At 37.0% G+C, this 19,558-nt stretch overlaps 1 protein-coding gene, 1 long non-coding RNA gene and 1 pseudogene across 2 annotated transcripts; all 3 read right to left on the bottom strand.

The window, feature by feature from the left end:
- Positions 1-3,982: 3,982 nt before the first annotated feature.
- LOC147510311 (uncharacterized) lies at positions 3,983-4,780 on the bottom strand. Its single transcript, XR_015218786.1, has 3 exons — positions 4,622-4,780; positions 4,424-4,460; positions 3,983-4,061 (listed from the first exon to the last, which is right to left on the bottom strand). It is a non-coding gene; the product is annotated as an uncharacterized LOC147510311 (long non-coding RNA).
- A 2,411-nt stretch (positions 4,781-7,191) lies between these two features.
- Positions 7,192-16,993, bottom strand: LOC147510312 (uncharacterized). The gene is made up of 7 exons (XM_086602313.1): positions 16,788-16,993; positions 14,715-14,798; positions 8,982-9,290; positions 8,582-8,890; positions 8,408-8,509; positions 7,916-8,201; positions 7,192-7,839 (listed from the first exon to the last, which is right to left on the bottom strand). Exons 3-6 carry the CDS (start codon positions 9,120-9,122, stop codon positions 8,076-8,078), a joined length of 678 nt encoding a protein of 225 aa, XP_086458439.1. The 5' UTR covers positions 9,123-9,290; positions 14,715-14,798; positions 16,788-16,993; the 3' UTR covers positions 7,192-7,839; positions 7,916-8,075.
- On the bottom strand, positions 9,952-11,134 carry LOC147510313 (uncharacterized; annotated as a pseudogene).
- Positions 16,994-19,558: the final 2,565 nt, after the last annotated feature.

A 19,558-nucleotide genomic window follows, 5' to 3' on the forward strand; every position in this document is an offset into this window, starting at 1 on the left:
ACATGTGATTGTGGTGAATGGCAACTCACTAGGATTCCTTGTTTTCATGCTGTAGCAGTAATCAAGCCTAGAACATTTCAATGACATGAGTAAGTGTGAGCAGTACATATTGTCTTATCCTCTGTTAATGATGATATATGTTAATAATTTATACATTGTTGCTATAGGTATTGTAGCCCTTACTTTACTGGAGCAGCTTATAAAAGAGCTTGTGGTTGTCACATCACACCTTACTTGTATGAAGATGAGTAGGCAACAATGAGACACTTATCCCTATTTTGAAATAGGCTTTAATATGTGAATCTTTAGAGTTAGCCCTAATATTATATTTATTTTGTAACAGCCAACTGAAGCTGAGTTTATCTTTCCACCAATCAGAAAAAGGCAGCTTGGGAGGCCAAAAGTGAACAGAAGAAAAGGTGCAGATGAATCAAATGCAGTAAGATGTTCAAGGTGCCAAGCTTATGGGCATAATGCCAGAGGTTGTCAGGGAGGTGCAGTGGGAGACAATGCCAATGCAGAAGCAAATGCACAAGCCAATGCAATCGCGAATCTGCAATACCGGAGGCTCTCATAGAGGAAGAGGAAGGCCCCGGGAGACCTAGAACAAGCCCACTACCAAACCCTTTTTTCTAAGCACCAATCAATGCTACTTTGATGGGAGTCAAGTTCCGAAAGTGAACTGGCTGCGCAAGGGAAGAGGAAGTAGAGGTAGGGAAAGGGTAGGGGAAGGGGAAGAACTGCTGAGGAGGGAAGCCAAGTACCTCCAAGTGTGGATGGGAGCCAAGTCCCTCCAAGTGTACCTGGAAGCCAAGGAACTGCAAGTGTGGAAGGGAACCAAGTTCAAGCAGAGGTGGATGGGAGCCAAGGACCTGAAAGAGGGAGAGGAGGCAGAGCAGGAAGAGGAGCTGGTAGGGGCAGGGGCAGAACCAATGTTGAATATGAACCCATGTCTTCAATGGAAGAGCTACTATTTGGAAATTCATAGGGTCCCCCACAGCCTAGCCAGTCTACACCAATTCAAACTCAAGACAATGTGAATATACCTCCAATGCGCACCTCCAAGAAAGAGATCAAGGAGGTCCTCCCAGGCTTTTTCTGTTGCAGAGTCTTGAATGCATCTATTCTTGTCAGCCTTAAGTTAGATTTTGTCATATCAAACTTAAAGTGTTATGTTGTTATATTTTGTCAAACTTAAGTTAGATTTTGTCATGTCAGACTTCTCAAAATGGAAGTGCTGTGTTTTGCTATGTCATGTGCTCTGTTTTGTTGTTTTGCTATGTCATGTGCTATGTTGTATTGTTTTGTTAATTCAGTTGGCTTTATATGCTATGTTTTGTTGCAAAATTTGAGAATTTCTATTAAATGTAGACTTGAATACAACAGGTACAACGTAGCAACCACTCCCTCATTCACAGATATATTACAAATCACATGTTCAGTTTCCTTACAAGCTCAGTTATATCAGATACATTGCCTTCAATGTGCATCTTATACTACACCATAACAGGCTATTTGCAACGGCAAAAAAGCGTTGCTAATAATTTTCGCAACGCTTTTTAAGCGTTGCAAATATGGCGTCGGTAAAGTGTTGGAAATATTTGCAACGCTTAAAAAGCGTTGCAAACAGAAATTTCCAACGCTTAAAAAGCGTTGCAAGCAGAAATTTCCAATGCTTCAAAAGCGTTGCAAGAAGAACTTTCCAACGCTTATTATAGCTAGTGAGTATACATATTTAAAACCTTTGCAACGCTTTTTAAGCGTTGGTAATTTGTTAAATTTTTTACCAACGGTTTTTAACCGTTGCAAAGTTGTTAGTTAATTTAAAAAAAAATAATTTAAAATTCGTTTGTAACGGTTATAAACCGTTGCTGATGGGTTGCTAATAAAAAAAAATAATTTCTCATATTTTGTAGCGAGACCAGCTAAACCAATTTGGTGTAAGCATAATCCCCTTGCTTTCCACATTGGTGTAAGCACAAAAAAAACACTAGTCCTTAAATGCACCATTCAATTCCTATCTCTTACAATGTTACAACCTCTCCAAACCCAACCACATTTACAACATTTCAATCTAACATGACAAAACTGCATTTAGAACACAAAACACAACAAAATAAACAAAGAGGGCTTTCAGTTCATTCTAACAATGCATCGGCGAAGAGCGTCATCCGTCCTATCAAGACAGGACCCAAGAAACAAGGCAACAAGCTATATGAGAGAAGAAACAGTTTTAAGAACTTCAAAGTAAGTCCATTGATGTCTGGATTGGTTCGTAATCGCGGGTTTTGCCGAGGGAGCTAGAGATGTTATCACCAAGTATACTTGATTTTCCTTCACTTGTGATTAGCCCAGACACACCATTGACTCAGACCCATTTAACAGGTCCCCAACTACTTACACAACTAGTAAGTTATCTCTAGTTGATCAAGGAAGGATTATTGAGAAGGGATTTTATCTACATTCTTCACCAATCGCGTCTCCAAGAGACTCAGTGCCTCGGCTTTTGCCACTGTTTCTTATGACTTCGCCTATATATCGAAAATGATAATAATAATAATATGTGAATGTACCTTGAAATCTAGTGTGAACGACATCGAGGGGGTGAAGAGTAGCAACGGTTGCGAATCCAGCAATGGCACCTGCTATCGCATTCTCCCATTGCCATCTCTTCTTCCTTTTATTTATTATCAGATCCGACATATTTTCGGCTTGCTGCAGCACCACTGTGTGAGTACACTGGGATAACTTACCCTGGCAACTGACTAACCTCCTCAGGATGAGAAGAGCTTTCAGCAGGAGGTCTCGCACGCTTTCTCTGAACAACCTTCCGCTGCTTTATTTCCATATCCATAGGCCCAAGCCTAAATTACATTAGAAACACATATTTAAATGAAGATTTATTGAATTAAGGAGGGAAAAACTTGAAAATTATTTCTATTTCAAAAAGATAATAAAAAAAAAGTAAAGCACTAACACTCATAAATTATAAGAATTCAAAGAAAAGGATGTTCTTGTTGTTTATAGCAAACCGCTCACTTTTTTTTTTTTTTTTTTTTTTTTTTTTAAGAAAAAAAGTTACTTAATCAAACAACAACAACCTCTCTCAATTCTCTCCAAAATGTTCGCAAAGAAGAACAGACCCATCCCACGAGGGCATTTTGGTCGTTTAGTCATTGTCAGGTAGTTAGTTAGTTAACTAATCATTCGAGAATAGAAAAAGTTGTTTCTGTTGGTGACTCAAGTACTATAATGTCCTTGTGATTTTTGGATGGGCATTTCAAGTCATGATAACGATTCATTCCTGGGTAGCTCATGAACTATGCATACTTGTAACTGTTATGTCTCTGTCATTGTTAAGCCATTGCTTGAATTCAACATATATATGTACTTCAAATTAGAATTTATTATCAATACAAAAACTGAACTCTATAAACAACATATCAATCATTGGTGCTGTTAATGACCAGGATATCTTGATTCTGACAAAGCTAAGTTACAAAAGATGAATTCTGCTTGAGGCAGCCAACGTTGATATTGGATTAAAGATATCATCTCTTGGTTGAAGTTAATTTTGCATATGGAGGTACTAGATGATGAAAGATGCAAAGCCCTTAAACTTCTAATATGTTTGTGCTAGTTAGAATTAAGGTCTGATAAACATGTAATGTATATAAGTTGGTGTCTCTCTGTATAAATTTGCAACTCAATGCGGTTTCTACCGCAATTGTGCCCTTCAAATTTCTAACTTGAAATGACTTTTTTTTCTAGAATTGACTTAACCATGGCATGCTTGTAGAAAAAGATGCAAGAAATCAAATACTAAAGGCGGTACACAAATCACCCAAATATATAGATTGACATCAATCGCTACATAAATGCAATTTCATTTGGATCTAAATTCATGTTAACAACTTTTGAGCAAAGAACTACTTACTATTCAAGATAAACGCTAGTCGGTGACTATTATGTCAGTAGCCACGGCACCCCATATCTGCTCCTTAGACCATCAATGGCTCTCTCCATGGAATGTGCTAGCTCAGGAATTGATGTTTTGCAAACTGAACAATTCAACAAAAGAAAAAAAAAATCAGTGTAACTTGTTATGTTTGATATAATTCCCTTGAGAGGTCAAAACATCAGCCCTTGGCCTCTCTGGAAACATGTGTTACCAGAGGCTGTTTGGTGCACATATGTGGCATGAAGTTAGAAAACTTCATTTGCACAACCAATGAAATATTTTACCTTACAAAAGAACAGAACACCTAATTTGTAAACTATAGATATAATTATAAAAAAACACCTAATTTGTGACACTCTAATCATAGATTACAAAGAGACCGGAAAAGCAAGAACCCAAATAACCTGAGATGGTCAAGTAGATGAATAACATAGAAAATTTTATATTGTTAGGCATACTTGCCTTTGGTAAACTCTCACGCATTTCGTCAATCAACCACCTACAATATTAAGTTAAGAGCAGTTAAATCCTAATATTTAGAGGCCAGAAAAATAGAAAATAAACATAAAGATGATGTATAGATGTCTTTATTAGTCATCCGTATGCTCAAAATCCATTTTTAAGACCTGCATATTTGAAGCAAACAGAAGAAGCTAGTACCTATAATCAAACGATGGAAATAGCCGATGTAAGGTATTCACTATGAATTCCACAGTTGCATAATCAATCGAACTCTTCCAGTTGTATGGCAGCATCATTGCCATCCCTGTCCTCAATGTCTGCTGACTCGTTAAATGTTTGCATAAAGGTATCTCGATCCGAAAAAAAAATGCCGGTGTCGATATCGATAAGAAGGTAAGACTAAAAGTTTGATAATGAAGAACTAGGTTTTGTGAAATTCAAAACGACTTATGATAGGTCCCGTAATTTCACCAAAGATCAATAAGAAGGTAAGACTAAAAGTTTGATAGGAGCTTGATCATAACCAGAAAATTGTCATGGAGGAGTCAACTTCAATGACTATAGAGTTCCTTTGTGCCCGTTTCTTGTCGAAAAGATCCATCTCGAGAACTACAAGACAGAGTGATGAATTAGCTAAAAGGGTAGTGGAACAGCCTAACATAGGTATCTCAACAAAGAAAGAAAGCCGAGAAGGCTACACGAGGTGTTGGCAATTTTGGAGAGCAATGGGATAAGTGACATATCCGAGGTAAATCATTTCAACAAAGAAGTACATCATTTCAACAAATAATCAACCACGTAAGAGTTCTCCTGAATTTTCATTCCCATGCCAAGAAAATCTACAAGCTAGGACAAATGAAAAAAGGAAGACATGGTCGAGAACGCGATTCAAAGATCGTGATGGATCCTCCGAGAATAAAGGCAAAGATTGTTTGCTTCGTCGAGAAAAACTATGTCATAAGTTGTCAATAGGATATCAAAAGGCAAAGCCGATTTGTTCTCGCAACACATCCAAACCGAACCCGCAATTGCACTAGTTTAGATAATGAGCTGATAAGATTGCGAATTCTTGAGACAAAAAACTGTATATAAGAAGTCTAGGTAAACAATAGTATCATCAATATTTGACATTTAAGAGTTTCAATGAACATAGTCATAGTCAGACAATCAGTATTTTTCCCATCAAATGCTTACATGAGATGTCGAGGAGTGTATCTTAACATGTTCAAATAACATCCTGCGCAAACCACGCCGGATTTGTTTGTCGCCAATATACCTAAGTAGTCTAAGTTGTGGACAAAACTTGGCCACCTCTGACACCCAACCATCAATCACACTCAGAGGACACATCCATGGTAAACATGGCCATTGCTTCTAGTACAAGAAATCAAGGTGAGATATCCATCAATCATGCTATCTTATCTTTCATGCCCCAAACAACGTTTGTAAATTTATTTCATGCATACAACAGACTTTTAATCAGTTTCCCAATTCTTAGACATAAACCTCACCGATATATATATATATTCAATTCTATTTTCTTTTTCCTTTTTGGATAAGATCCATTTGAAACGAATCAAACCGGCCTGCCTCATTTCCTTTCACTCTCCAAGATCTCATAAAAAATATCCTTGTCAACTCTGATCCATTTTCTAAGGACAACTTGGGATGTTGTTCTTTTTTTGATTTGCTTGTTATATTTTGCTTGGTTTTGAAATACCTGTGAGCTTGAAAATAAAGATAACTCAATATAGTTTGTGTGATTAGAAGGCTTGGTCTGTTGTTATTTTCTTGATTTGCTTTCATAATCCCAATTCTTCCAGGTCAATAAAGATAACTCAATAAAGATAACAAGGTAACTCAATAAAGATAACTCAAGTTGCAACATAATCCCAATTCTTCCAGGTCAATCACCTAATACATTTTTTTTTATTAAAATAAAAATCATCATAGAACTCTTAAACAAAGATGTTAACACGACTTTATTAGCATTCAACAATAGGAATATCCAAGCATTAACATGAAATTCAAAGATACTAAAAACAATCAACTCACTTGAACTTGAAGCTGAAGCTGCTTTAGATACTCAATAGCTTCATCCAAAGATAGACGCCTTTATCGATCCTACCAAAACCAAAACATCAAAATCGAAAATTCTACCAACAAACCAAAACGCGTAAAGATGGTGTTACCTTGTTAGAATTAGGAATTAAATTCTGCAAAGCTTTCATTTTCTCATTAATCCTACTTCTCCTCCTCTGTCACAAACCAAACAAAACCCAATCCAATCCAAATCATCACCACCAATTTCATAAAACATAACTAACAATCATTAGCCATTAATCATTACCTTCTCGACAAATTATGAACTTCAAATTTGCTTCTACTCTTTTTTCAAGAATTCCTCGAAGGGGCTGACTTTGAAGATGGCCCTTCGACCCATCAACTCCTCCCTCCTACAAAAAACAAAGAAGAGGAGCCATACTCAAATTCACATATAAACAACACCATAGCTTTAAATCACACATATTTAAATCACACAATTATAGGTGTTCGGATACTGATCGCTCCACCACGAAGAACAATTGTTGTTTGTCCTACCCGATGGACATCAACCAACGTAGCATAACCGCAGAACTGTCCACCACTCTCCCTCCTCCTTTATCCGGGCTTGGGACCGGCGTGAGGTAAAAAGACTTTCATTATTTTGCACTGGCGGAGTTAAAAACGGGGTTATTATCTCTTCAACCTGCAAAAAACAAAAAAACTTTCATAATATAACATTCTTATAAACCATCTAGCCATCATACCATCATAACAAGCTATAGTGCACAAGTTCGTTATGTCATTCTTACATCTTGCAAAAGGCTCGTACCATTACTTACAAAAAACATACTTAAAAAACCAAAATAGAAAAAAGTTTGCATATCCCACACAATAGATTACTCATACTGCAACCTTGATTCAAGCCAAATCAAAGGCCCCCCTTCAACAAAATCACTAAGGTCCGAGCAGCCAAATTGAGGTCCATCATAAATAGGAGCATTGGGAACCAAGACTTTCTGGATGTAGATCTTTTTCTCCCCTCCAAGGACGACTCTGCCATGGCAAATATTAGCGGTGGTGGTCATAACATATCCCCTAGCAACCGGAACACCATCTCTACCTAATAGGATAACCTTAAGAGGTGGACTCAACGTTTCAGCATGAGGGTTTGCCGGAGGGTTCGCTGGAGGGTTTGCAGGAGGGTTCGCAGGAGGGTTCACAGGAGGGTTCGCAGATTCAAACATATTCATTAAATTCTGTTGAGACGAACGGCGAACTGAGTTGGAGCCAACATCGGTTCCGGGTGTTGTATCCCCATGCGGCGGTTGACTATTCGACATTCCATTATTGGTTACAAGCTTAAGCATATCCTGACAAAATGAAAAACAAAACTAAGATTTATATATATGATGAAAGCAATAAGTTTTATATTTAAGGCAAACTCACCATCAACACACCCTCAACTCTAGCTATGGAGGACTTCATCTCACTCATTTCACCCTTAAATTCAGAATTTGATGAAGACCTTGCTTGTGCTAACATCACCTTCGCAATACTTGTACGTTTTAATTGCTTCGTAGAGAGGTTAGAGCTGATTCCACGAGTCCTATTCCTTTTGTCCGCTCCTAAAACTTCGGTCAATTAAATCATTATCAAAATCAAGATGAGTTGCACTGCCCTCTCCACTTGAAGTTGCACTTTTTCTTTTCTTTTGAGCAGCCTCCACCAATTCCTATAGTGTTTTCCATGGAAATTAGTTCAAAACTAACAAGTTAGTACAAACTTAAGGTAAATCAGTCGAGAAAATATTGTCTATAATAACAAAGTAACGAACTAACAACATCCTGCACACTAGTTCGTGCATCATTTATAAAGGGAAATACTATGCCAAAGACTTAACAAAATTATAGTTGGAACTCAAGTGAAATACAAACTCACATAACGGGCTCGAGCACTCTCCAAAACAGTTCCATTACGACGTTCATGTCCTGCTTTCCAACTGTCTACCCGTCCATGTATCTTGTCAGGATTTTGTTTATTCTACATGTACATTGGTAAATAATTGTTAGCATATCGTGATCAAAATTTAAAAGTTTATGGAAAGACACCTACCATTTTATGCAACATGTTGGCATACGTATCCCGCCCAAGTGTATGTCGAGAATCATTCAGTTTTATATTCTCACCATTCTTCGCTTTTCTTGCCATCACTTCAGGAGTGTTCTCATATAGTACAAACTGTTCCCAATGATTTGGATCAATGCCATCTGGGCATGCGGTGATTTCTTCTTCCAAGGTCTCAAACTTATTCAATATATCTTTTCTCAAGACCCATTTTCCATATCTAGACTTAGTACAAAAGTTTTTTTCTGCATGTGAACGAGCTAGTGCTTGGTCGACATTTGTAACTTCAAATTCACGCTGTAAAACACAAGTTATATAGTAATGTGAATGAAGCTAGAACTCAAAATCTCTAGTATGCATTAAAAAAAAAATCAGAGGTAAACCTTACCATTAAGGCATTCCAAACCTTATCCTTGAAGTCGGGATGTACAAGCCTCCAATCGGTGTAACTAATCGGGATAATGAGCTCGAATGAGACTACCAAAGACGAGTATTCCATCCGAGGCATTATCACCAACGACAACACCATCAATATCAATCAATACAGGTAACTTCCTAACATTTTCTGATTCTTGCATGTCGCCAAGGTTTGAGATGCCCGTGAAACCGAAGTAGAAGGTCATGATGCATGTGAGGCATAACCGAAGGTTGAGATGCACTAGGTCAGTGGTTGACTGATACCATTTCAAATGAAATCCTAACATATATTGCAAAATAGTCTATTAGTAGTCCGGTAATCAAAAAATATAATCATGAAAGGTGAGAAAGAAGAATAAAAGTATATAAACAATTCAATCCAAACAAAAGTATTTCATTACCTTATCACACATACCACCAATTTAGTAAACCCCAGAGAGATACATAACAAACAAAATGAATAATAATAATAATATACACAATAAGCATACATATTAAGACTGGAAACTTTAAAGCAAAAAATTGTATCATAGTTTGGAAACTAAAACAATTACAATCAGGTTAAGCACTTCATCAAAGGCTTCAAATTAGGTTGGTCCTCAAGGGTAGATTGGAAAACAGTTGGTACATCTAGTGAGTCAACTCCACACGTCAATCGCCTTGGTGAATGGATGACTACCGACCAATTAGGATTTTTCAAGTCCTTCGAGTAAAACACTTGACTAGCTTCGGAAGCGAGAATGACCGGCTCATCAAAGTACTGATCAACACTTTTCATCTTATTAAGATTGACCAACACCAAATTAGAGTCTGGACAGAGCTTGCAGCCATTGGTCTTGTCCTCCACCCTCACCCAATTGCAATAAAAGACTACTTGTTGAAAGTCCGATAGTCCAAATTTAATATTTGTTCAATAACCCCATACCACTTCGCCGATGCATCTACCGGATTTTTGTCTTTCCTACTTGACGAAACGGCGTGATTGCCTCCATGGAAACACCACTATCTTGTGTGGCAACTGTTTCGTCATGCGACCTAGTAGAAAAGACAAAACCATTGATGCGGTACTTTCTATACATTTTAGCTTGGTGCAATGGTCCTTCAACTAATCGCCATAAGTCACTCTTGGTGTCATTTGCAGCCAATAACTGTAAAAAGACGATAGTTAGAAATCTAATATTACTAACTTCAGATTTCCTATTTAAGTAATGGATGAATTAAACAATACCTTGTTATATAACCAGACAATGAAATCTGTTTGTATCTGCACGTACTTCTGACTTTGCAACCCCTTTTCCTCTACCACGAGATTGTAAGGAGCGGTATTCACTACAAATCATTCATGCAATTACGCATGAGTATTTTCATGTAGAGTACTAGAGTGGGTTTAGAAACCAAATGTGTCAAAAAAAACACACCTGTAGTAATCATCAAGCTTTTCGACGTCTAGTCGAAACAAGACCCATCTACGATTTGAATCCATTGTTTAACACTTAAGGTCACAGTCTTACCATCGAAAGCAAAGGCCCTTCATCACTATACTCGCCATCTTCATCCAGAAAGGCCACACGCTTCGATTTATGATTTCCATCCCGCGAATTGGGCATATACTCCATAGCATACCTAACTGACTCAGAAACAATATACGACTCTGCAATGGACCCTTCAACATATCGTTTATTGCTGGGAATATTTTTACACTCTTTCATCGCCCTATTAGAATAAGAAATTTAAGTATACATTTTCAATTTTTAAAATCCAATTATAGAAAAAGCTAGAGAAGATATTAAGGTAAAAGTAATTTACATACCGTTCAAATGGAAACATCCACCTTTGATGCACAGTTCCACAAAGTAGCGCTTCATCAGCCAAATGCACCATTAGGTGGATGCTAATATCAAAAAACGATGGTGGAAAATATTTTTCAAGCACGCACAATGCTTCTGCAACCATGTACTTGGCCTCTTGGATATGTTGCCGGACTAAGACTTTAGAGCACAACAAGTTGAAGAATAAGCTTATCTGATGAATAGCTCTTCGCAAGTCACAATGTTTAGGAAAAGCATGTTGAAGCAATACAGGTAGCAAATAACACATAATGACATGATAGTCATGTGATTTCATTACGAGCAAAACCGTGGATTTAAAGTGACAATGTTGCTTTCGATTTGATGAGAAACCGAAGGAAGCTTCAAGTCCTTTAAAATTTTGCAGAAATTTAACTTCTCGTCTTTAGCTAAGACAAATGGAGCCTTCGGTTTTATTGGTTTCCCTGTGACTGGGTCTGATTGCATCCACTGACCACTATGAATTCGCATCTTCCTCATATCTTCTCGCGCACCTACTGTATCCTTTGACTTGTCTTTCTTGTCTAGGATGTAATTTAGTAGATGTTCCGCAACATTTTTCTCAGTATGCATCACATCAACAACATGTCGGGATTTATGAGTGGGCCAATAGGGCATATCCCAAAAAATAGACCTTTTATACCAAGCCTCTGTAACTTGAACATCTTCATCATCTACACTATCATCCAAATTCACATCAGATGTGCTTCTTTTGCTACCAGTTGGGATTTTACCCGGCTTATACTTGATATGACTCACCTGCTGCATAACTTTTTCTCCACTTAACCTTAGTGGAGCAATGTTCAACTCTTCAGTCTTAAGTCCCAAGTATTTGCCTGACCGAAACGGGTGACCCAACGGAAGAAAGGTGCGATAATTTGTATAAACAATCTTCTTTGCATGCTCAAGATATATCGATTGAGTGTTATCTGAACAAATCGGACATGCTTTGTAACCATGTGTTATACAGCCCGCTAAGTTTCCAAAAGCAGGAAAATCATGAATACCCCACATTAGCATAGCTCTCAAGGTAAAATGCTGTTTTTTATGCATGTCATAAGCCAGCACCCCTTCCTTCCACAAATGTTCCAACTCCTCATACAATGGCTGAAGAAAAACGTCGATATCTTGACCCGGTGCCTTCCGCCCAGGTATCAACAAACACATCATTTGGAACTCTGGTTTCATACATAAAGAAGGGGGGAGATTATAAGGTACCAAGTAAACAGGCCAACAACTGTAGCTAGTGGATTGTATTCCACGGGGATTGAAACCATCAGTTGCAATTCCAAGCCAAACATTACGCCCTTCCTGAGCAAAATCAGGCCAACTCTTTTTACATGTTTTCCACTGGATTGAGTCGATGGGATGTCGCATATGATCCCAAGAAGGTGTAGCTCGGTCGTGCCATGTCATTTCGTTCGCTATCCATGGGATAGTGTACAACCTCTTGAGCCTTGGAATCAAGGGAAAATGTCTCAAAACTTTATTCGGCTCTTTTGTTTCTTTCTTACCCATCTTTCCTTCTTTCACTTTGTATCTGGGTGCTTTACACTAACGACATTTCGTTAGCTTAGCATCATCTTTCCAAGGATAACATACAATTGTTCTCACATGCATCGATACTTGTGGCTTTCATTCCTAGATCTTTCAAAGATTGCTTTCATTACTGAGGGTACTTTGATGGCAAAGTGATTCCTTCGGGAACCATATCCTCAAAAGGGAAAAAAGTGCGCATTACACTAGTTCCCTCGACCAACCATATTTCTTCTTCAAGTTATGAAGGTCAACAACTGCTGAAAGTGTAGTAACGGGAGCCTCACATGAAGAAGGGTATAACTTTTGTTCTCGCCATTTTTTCTTGTATTCGTTGTACCTCTTCCCCAAATCACGCTCAAGAACAGGTGGTGGCTCAAAATCCTCCATATGATTTTCTTCATCCTCATTCAAATCACCTGCAAACTACTTCATGCACTCCATAAGAAGCATCAACAAAATTCCCATCCCAAGCCCTTCGCCTCGGTGTTTTCTTCTTCAATCAATCGGCTCCACCACCGGATCCGTACATGGGTTCTCACCATGTAAAACCCATACACGATAATTCTTATCTATCCCGTACTTAATCAAATGTCTAGAGATTGTACCAAACACAAAGCTTTTTCCATTTCGACATTCTCTGTAAGGACAAGGACACGTGGTCGAGCCGCGGTTGTTCACAGCTGCAAATTGAATGAAATCAGCCACCCCTTGTTTGTACACATCTCCAAATCTGTCCAATTCATTCATCCACTCTTTCTGAATTGGCCGAGACATTCTGCAAAATTAGACGTGGGGGGTTGAACAAGCACATTGTGTAATCTATCGATTTGATACAACATAATACACAATCAAACCTTGAATATAGACACAGAGTACTAAGGCTTTTGTGTAAGTTGTTGAATCCTAAACTCGACTTCAACTACATCAAAAGTAAGCTCTAAATTCGGTTCAAATAAGAAATTTTCTAGGGTAGCAAGCAAAGACTAGTATTCTCGAATTCTAGCTAAGTCTATGATATTAAAAAGAATAGCTATAAATAGAATTAACAAAGAATATTAACAAAGAAAAATTGATTTAATCTGCCGTAACATTGGGCTATACTACCACCTTAGGCAGTAACACCGTCGAACCCTCAAATGACATATTTTTTATCTAAGCAACCACATATACTTCATCATTGTTTCACCACCAACATAAGAAAACTTCAAACAACAGCAGCTATCAATACCGGTCGACGTCAAATTGTGTACCGATGAAAAACTTGAAGAGTCCGTGAAACCTAGCATGCTTCATTTTCTAACAACAATGCTACATATACAATTACTTCACCTGTTTCTAACTTGTTATGTAGATAATCTGAAAATAAATTTTCTTCCCTATATGACTACATGACACTTTTTATTGAAAAAAGAGACCCGATGCATCAAATAGCTTTCAATGAAAATATATACTCTCTACACAAACCATATACACATTCCCAAAGATGTAAATTCCAAACAAAGCAATCAATGCATACCGCAAATGTCGATTATATTTAACTTAACCATCCTAATCAAGCTCTATGAAATGTAATTTTATCTTATCAATTTCAATGAAAAGTTTATCAAATCAAACAATAACCCATATGCATATATAATCTTTATAAATCAAAGACATAATAACCCTTAAACAACAAAACATACCTCTTGGATTCTCTTTCCAGTAACAGGGCACTAGGCTAGTAGGCTAGTAGGTAGATATAGTGGCAAGGCTGAGACATACTATACACATGCTAAATGGAGCAAGCCTCGTATTATAAATAAATTGAAAGGTCTTGTAATAAATGTAGTAGCCTGGAACAAGCAACAGATAACAGAAGGTAGCAATGAATTATTATTATTCACCGCTTCACTTGTTACGCGTTCTCTTAGAGTCTACATTGATATCTTCTTTATCTTATTTGAACCAACTCTAGTTGCTACACGGGAAATTATTCTTGGCACTGATAGTGGCCAACTCTATGAGATTGCTATTGACGAGAAGGATAAGAAAGAGAAGTATGTCAAGTTTTTGTTTGAGCTAACTGAACTCCCGGAAGCATTCATGGATTTGCAATTTACACGAAACAAACTATACTACATTTCGTGTCAGGCACATGTTTTTGTTAATTAACTTCAATTATACTGTTAACAACTATTTCAATGTAAATAATTATGTAATACGAATAATAGTTCAATACTCCATTGCCTAAAAACCGAATTCAAGTTCTAGTTATCAGCATCAAGAACCAAGAAACATAAACAAGAATCAAATCAAAGAAAAGCATTACTTAAATTCACCTGTTCTACAAAAATAAACCTCCTATTAGGATCACGAACCAACGAATCTACCAAAGAATCCAATGTATTCCTAACACAAGCACCCTACACAAAAAACACAAAACCAAATTTAAAAAAATTCATGTAACAAATCTCCACAATGTACCTATTTTACCAACCGTGACAAAAAGAGTTAAGTAATTAGAACCTAAATATCAAGTATTAGATCCAACATAATACTAATCAACAGTTTTTAACCAACCAACATCATCATGTGAATGAGGAACTAAATGCACATTCAATTTCCCTTTGTACAGTCCCAACTGATGTATTATACTTGACAAAAGCAAAGATCAACACCACAAACCACAACAAAACAAAAAATGAAAAAAGCAAAACCGGCCGTTTCTCCCCATGTTTGAAACCTAGCCTTATCTCTAAACTGTTAAAGACTATTTATACTTGTAGTGTTTTTAATGAATGAATTAATTTAGTAATAAAGACAAATGTGTCTTGTTTTCTCTAATATCTTGGACATAGTCTCAAGATATTCTCTTCAAAATGTCTCGCATGAGTGGTCGTGATCAAATATCCAACCTATTCGACTTGGTTAAATACTTAAATGTTGTAAGAAAACTATTCAAAACTCTAAGTGAGGCAAACAAAATTGTAATTTTTTTTTTTCTAAACTTCCACAACACATTCTTTTTTTAGAAGTCAAACTTCAAATTCAAGCGATAGGCCATGATGCTTCAAATGATCCGGATGGTGGTGAGCAAGTGTTCTTTCTTCTTCTTCTTGAGTTGTAGTTCAAACTTCTATAAAGACTATAGCTTCCTCAATGACAAATGACTGTTTTTGCACGATCACCAAAGACATCCCACCATATGTGCAAATCAAGAATATGCTCCAAAGAAATTGAAGATTTTGGTAAATGCCTATATGCAGTTGATAAATGTTTGTATTGCTTAACTCAATACAAAATAGAACTAGTTTAGTGGCTCATATTTAATCCTACAAGAGAGTAATTAGCGGGCAGGAATCAAGATTACAGCTGGCATCTCAACCTGAAAACAAAATGATTAGAAACAATTAACTTTCAAAACCTTCGTTCTCCCAAGTTAAAACCCTTGGGTTTCCCCCTTCCAAGTTCTCAACAAAGAAGGGCATCATACCACACCAATTTCTCATTCTCTTCAATACTAGATAATAGTTTCAACTTTAGTGTGATTCCTAAAGGGCATTGGTCTTGACTTTTCACCGTCTTTCAACTTTGAATCATTTGCTTGACAATATTTTATCCTTCCGAGCAAAAGCGTTATATAGTATAAATAACTTTCTAGCATCCTACTGGTAATGTCTATATATACATATAAAAACAATGAAAAAAGTATACCAACAGGATTAGCAGCAATTAATTTCTCTCCAACTGAATTAATAGCGATTAACGCTTGACCGATTAGTATGAGGAACTCTCTGCGAGAAATTACAGACCGTAGTAATTCCTTCCATTTGTTTGTTTGGCGTTGCATGGGTCATCTTTAGTTGTTCCATTTGCAAAGGGTAGCTTGGTAGGAAATGTGTACAAGGTCCTTGTAACCACCAGTAAGAGGAAAGATTGATAGGTGAATTCTGGTTTGTATGCAGAATTTCGCAAGTATAAAGAACAAAGACATAAACTATACTAACGAAACTCTAGAAAGAACAATTAATACAGAGAAAAACACATTGTCGCCTCAGAGTCAATTCAAACATTTATATGGTTAACGTGTAAAAACAATTCATATTAAGTTTTTAACCAATTTATCCAAAAATATCTCCGTATGCTCATAATGCAGATGCACAGTTCATATGTTCCGTCTTCCACATTTCAAGCCAGTTATTGAATGACAGTTTAGTATATTGAAAGACAGTTTTGTAAAATATAAAGGAAGGATTTTCGCAAGTATGTTATTGCAGACTGTAACTGTGATTCTGTCCGTGGTGCAAGTTGCCGATAAAGATAAGCTCCACATATATTTAAGTGATCGTAAGACCACAAACTAATCCGAGAATTGCAACTTTCACATACTTGTAAATATCAAAGATTATTACCTCAAACTGCAAGAAGTGGATTGTATCAAAACGGACTTCCAAACTCCTTGTTTTCTTCTTCTTCTTCTTCTTCTTCTTTTTCTTTCTTTGATTGACTATTTACTGAATCTGAAAATTAGGTTTTGAGGAGTGCGAAAACGGCGGTGAGAGAGAGAGAGGAGAGAAAAAAAAAGTTATGTTTTATATTTCGATTTTTTTCATTTCGCGAAATTTTTAAGTTTGTAACACTTCTCCAACGCTTTTTAAGTGTTAGCAATTAATTCCGGAAATTCACCCAAATAAAGCAACGCTTTACAACATTGCCAACACTTATTTAATGTTGGAAACTTACTAACGCTAAATAAGCGTTGCAAATCAAAAAAGGTGCGTGTTGCAAATATCCTATTATGGTGTAGTAGGACCATCAATACACAACTTAAGTTTACATTTCCCTTTCCTCTCATCCTCTTCCTCATTCACAACAACAACCTTTCCTTTTTCTTTCACATCAACTTCCTCATTCACAGCAACAACCTTTCCTTTTTCTTTCACATCAACTTCCAAATCCATCCATTTGACACTGCCACATCTTGGTGCTCCCTTACATCTAAGAAATCTCTGTCCAAAACTGCATTATTTGGAACTCCAGCGAACAATCATAGTATCTCCACATCCCTTAACACAAGGAAAGTTAAGCCAAGGGCATTCAAACTTCCAATGACCAACATCCCCACACAGAAAGCATGATTCTCCTTTGTTAGTTGATGGCATTGTAGTTGGTACCTGAAAAAATTGACATATGTTGATCAACATATGCTTTGTATAAACCGCCCATATTTTAATATATGTTTTGTATAAACCCCCTCATATGTCAATATATGTTTTGTATAAACCCCCCATTGTTTACATAGGTCTTTGACCATTAAACATATAGATCTACGCTAGTGCCCCATCTAATTTGTCAATATATGTTTTGTATAAACCCCCCATTGTTTACATAGGTCTTTGACCATTAAACATACAGATTTACGCTAGTACCCCATCTAATTTGTCAATATATGTTTTGTATAAACCCCCACTGTTTACATAGGTCTTTGACCATTAAACATACAGATCTACGCTAGTGAAACAAATTAGATGAAGGCATGGAGAGAAGATGAATTAGAATGACCAAACCTTTTCAGAGCCTGAACCACCACCCATGAGAGCAAAAAAATTGGTTTGGGAAAGAATCGTTAAGAATCGTGTTGGAAAATGAATTAGAGACAAGTTTTTCGTGGGTCCAAGTTTGGTCTAAGTCTGGTCTTAAATAAGCTAGGAAAATGAAAAATACAAAAAAATACAACGGCTATTTTTTAAGGGGTAAAGTGGGCAATATGGAAAATATCAACTGACGGTACTCACAAAACAGACGGAGTGGGGGGCAATCAGTAAGGATTTTTAAACTGGGGGGTTATCGCCAAAGGGGGGTTAAGCCCAAAATTTAGTACCGACTCTATTTAGTATATCATATATTCCGTATAAAAAATCATCCATAATTCTGGTTAATAGAACTGGCTTCAAAGAATCATACATTCCAAAGTACAGACCCGTGTAAACAATAATGTTGAAGGCATGGTAAAACCCAACAATACCACCGAACTTTAAAGTATTCTTATAGACATCAATCACAACTTCAAGAAATCAATATTGTCATTCTAGTACATGTCTCAATTTTTCTGAAATCACTTTATCCGATCCGAAGTTGGGGGGTTCACACACAACCTGTATGCAAAATATTTAGTATTTCACAATTATATTTACCGAAAAGCTAGTGTGCGCTGGGTGTACCCATGCGTAGGCATCTGGCCACTAATATGGCACATAAGTACTGGTGTATTGCAACAAAGAAGTACTGTTAACGACTCTCATTCCTACGCACACGTACATACTGATGCACCCTAGATATATATATATATATATATATAAAACATGTATTAATTTTCAAAAACCATCAATAATTTAATTACATATTAATGAAAACTGAATAATGAAACATATCTTTATCGAATGAATCAATATGACAGCTAATCTTTTTCCTTTTAGCCGTATATTTTAGGTTGTTGGGATAGTGAGATTTTAAAAAATGAGAAAAGCTAGTGTGCGTCAGGAGAGAGAAAAAGCTAGTGAATCTGGGCCACTCATACACACAAGTTGAAGGTGTATTGCATGGCAAGGTACTGGATCTATGCCCTCCTAGCCATATCTTAAAACAGGTTATACATGTCACGGGTAGGGCTGGAAATGGTACGGGATTCAACCCGAATCCAACCATATCCGAATCTGTTTTAACGGATATGGTTTCTATGTTTGTGACTAGAATCCGACCCGAGATTCGAACCATTTTAACAAGATTCATAATTTGATGTCTAAAAATTAATTTATATCATACATTTATATATGAAAATCATTAAAATAGTGTATTTTTTTGTGTGTTTTAATGGATATGGATATCCGAAACCCGATGGAGCCTAATATGGTAAAGAGGTTTGACCCAAAACCCGACCCGAACCCGCTCCATTTCCAGCCCTAGTCACGGGTTGATGTCCTAACCTGATATGTGACCCTAACCCAACCCATTTATTTGATGGGTTCGACAGATCAACCCTTAAATGACCCAAAAGCCTTTTCTCCTAACCCAAACCCGCTAATTTCATGTCGGGTTAGTGGGTCGTATACAAAACGGCCACCCCTATATATAACATATTAATCCCAACTGAATGGGATAAATCGTCGATAAGGATCGATATTTC

The sequence above is a fragment of the Coptis chinensis genome, chromosome 3 (genome assembly GCF_015680905.1).
Source record: "Coptis chinensis isolate HL-2020 chromosome 3, ASM1568090v1, whole genome shotgun sequence".
NCBI classification, from domain to species: domain Eukaryota; kingdom Viridiplantae; phylum Streptophyta; class Magnoliopsida; order Ranunculales; family Ranunculaceae; genus Coptis; species Coptis chinensis.

What these genes read in the sequence shown, in the direction of transcription:
- LOC147510312 (XM_086602313.1), bottom strand. Translation starts at nt 9,122, where the DNA reads ATGGTGTTGTCGTTGGTGATAATGCCTCGGATGGAATACTCGTCTTTG. An exon ending in CCAACATGTTGCATAAAATG is followed by an intron (nt 8,510 to 8,581) that starts GTAGGTGTCTTT and finishes ATGTACATGTAG; the next exon opens with AATAAACAAAATCCTGACAA. An exon ending in AGAGTGCTCGAGCCCGTTAT is followed by an intron (nt 8,202 to 8,407) that starts GTGAGTTTGTAT and finishes AAAACACTATAG; the next exon opens with GAATTGGTGGAGGCTGCTCA.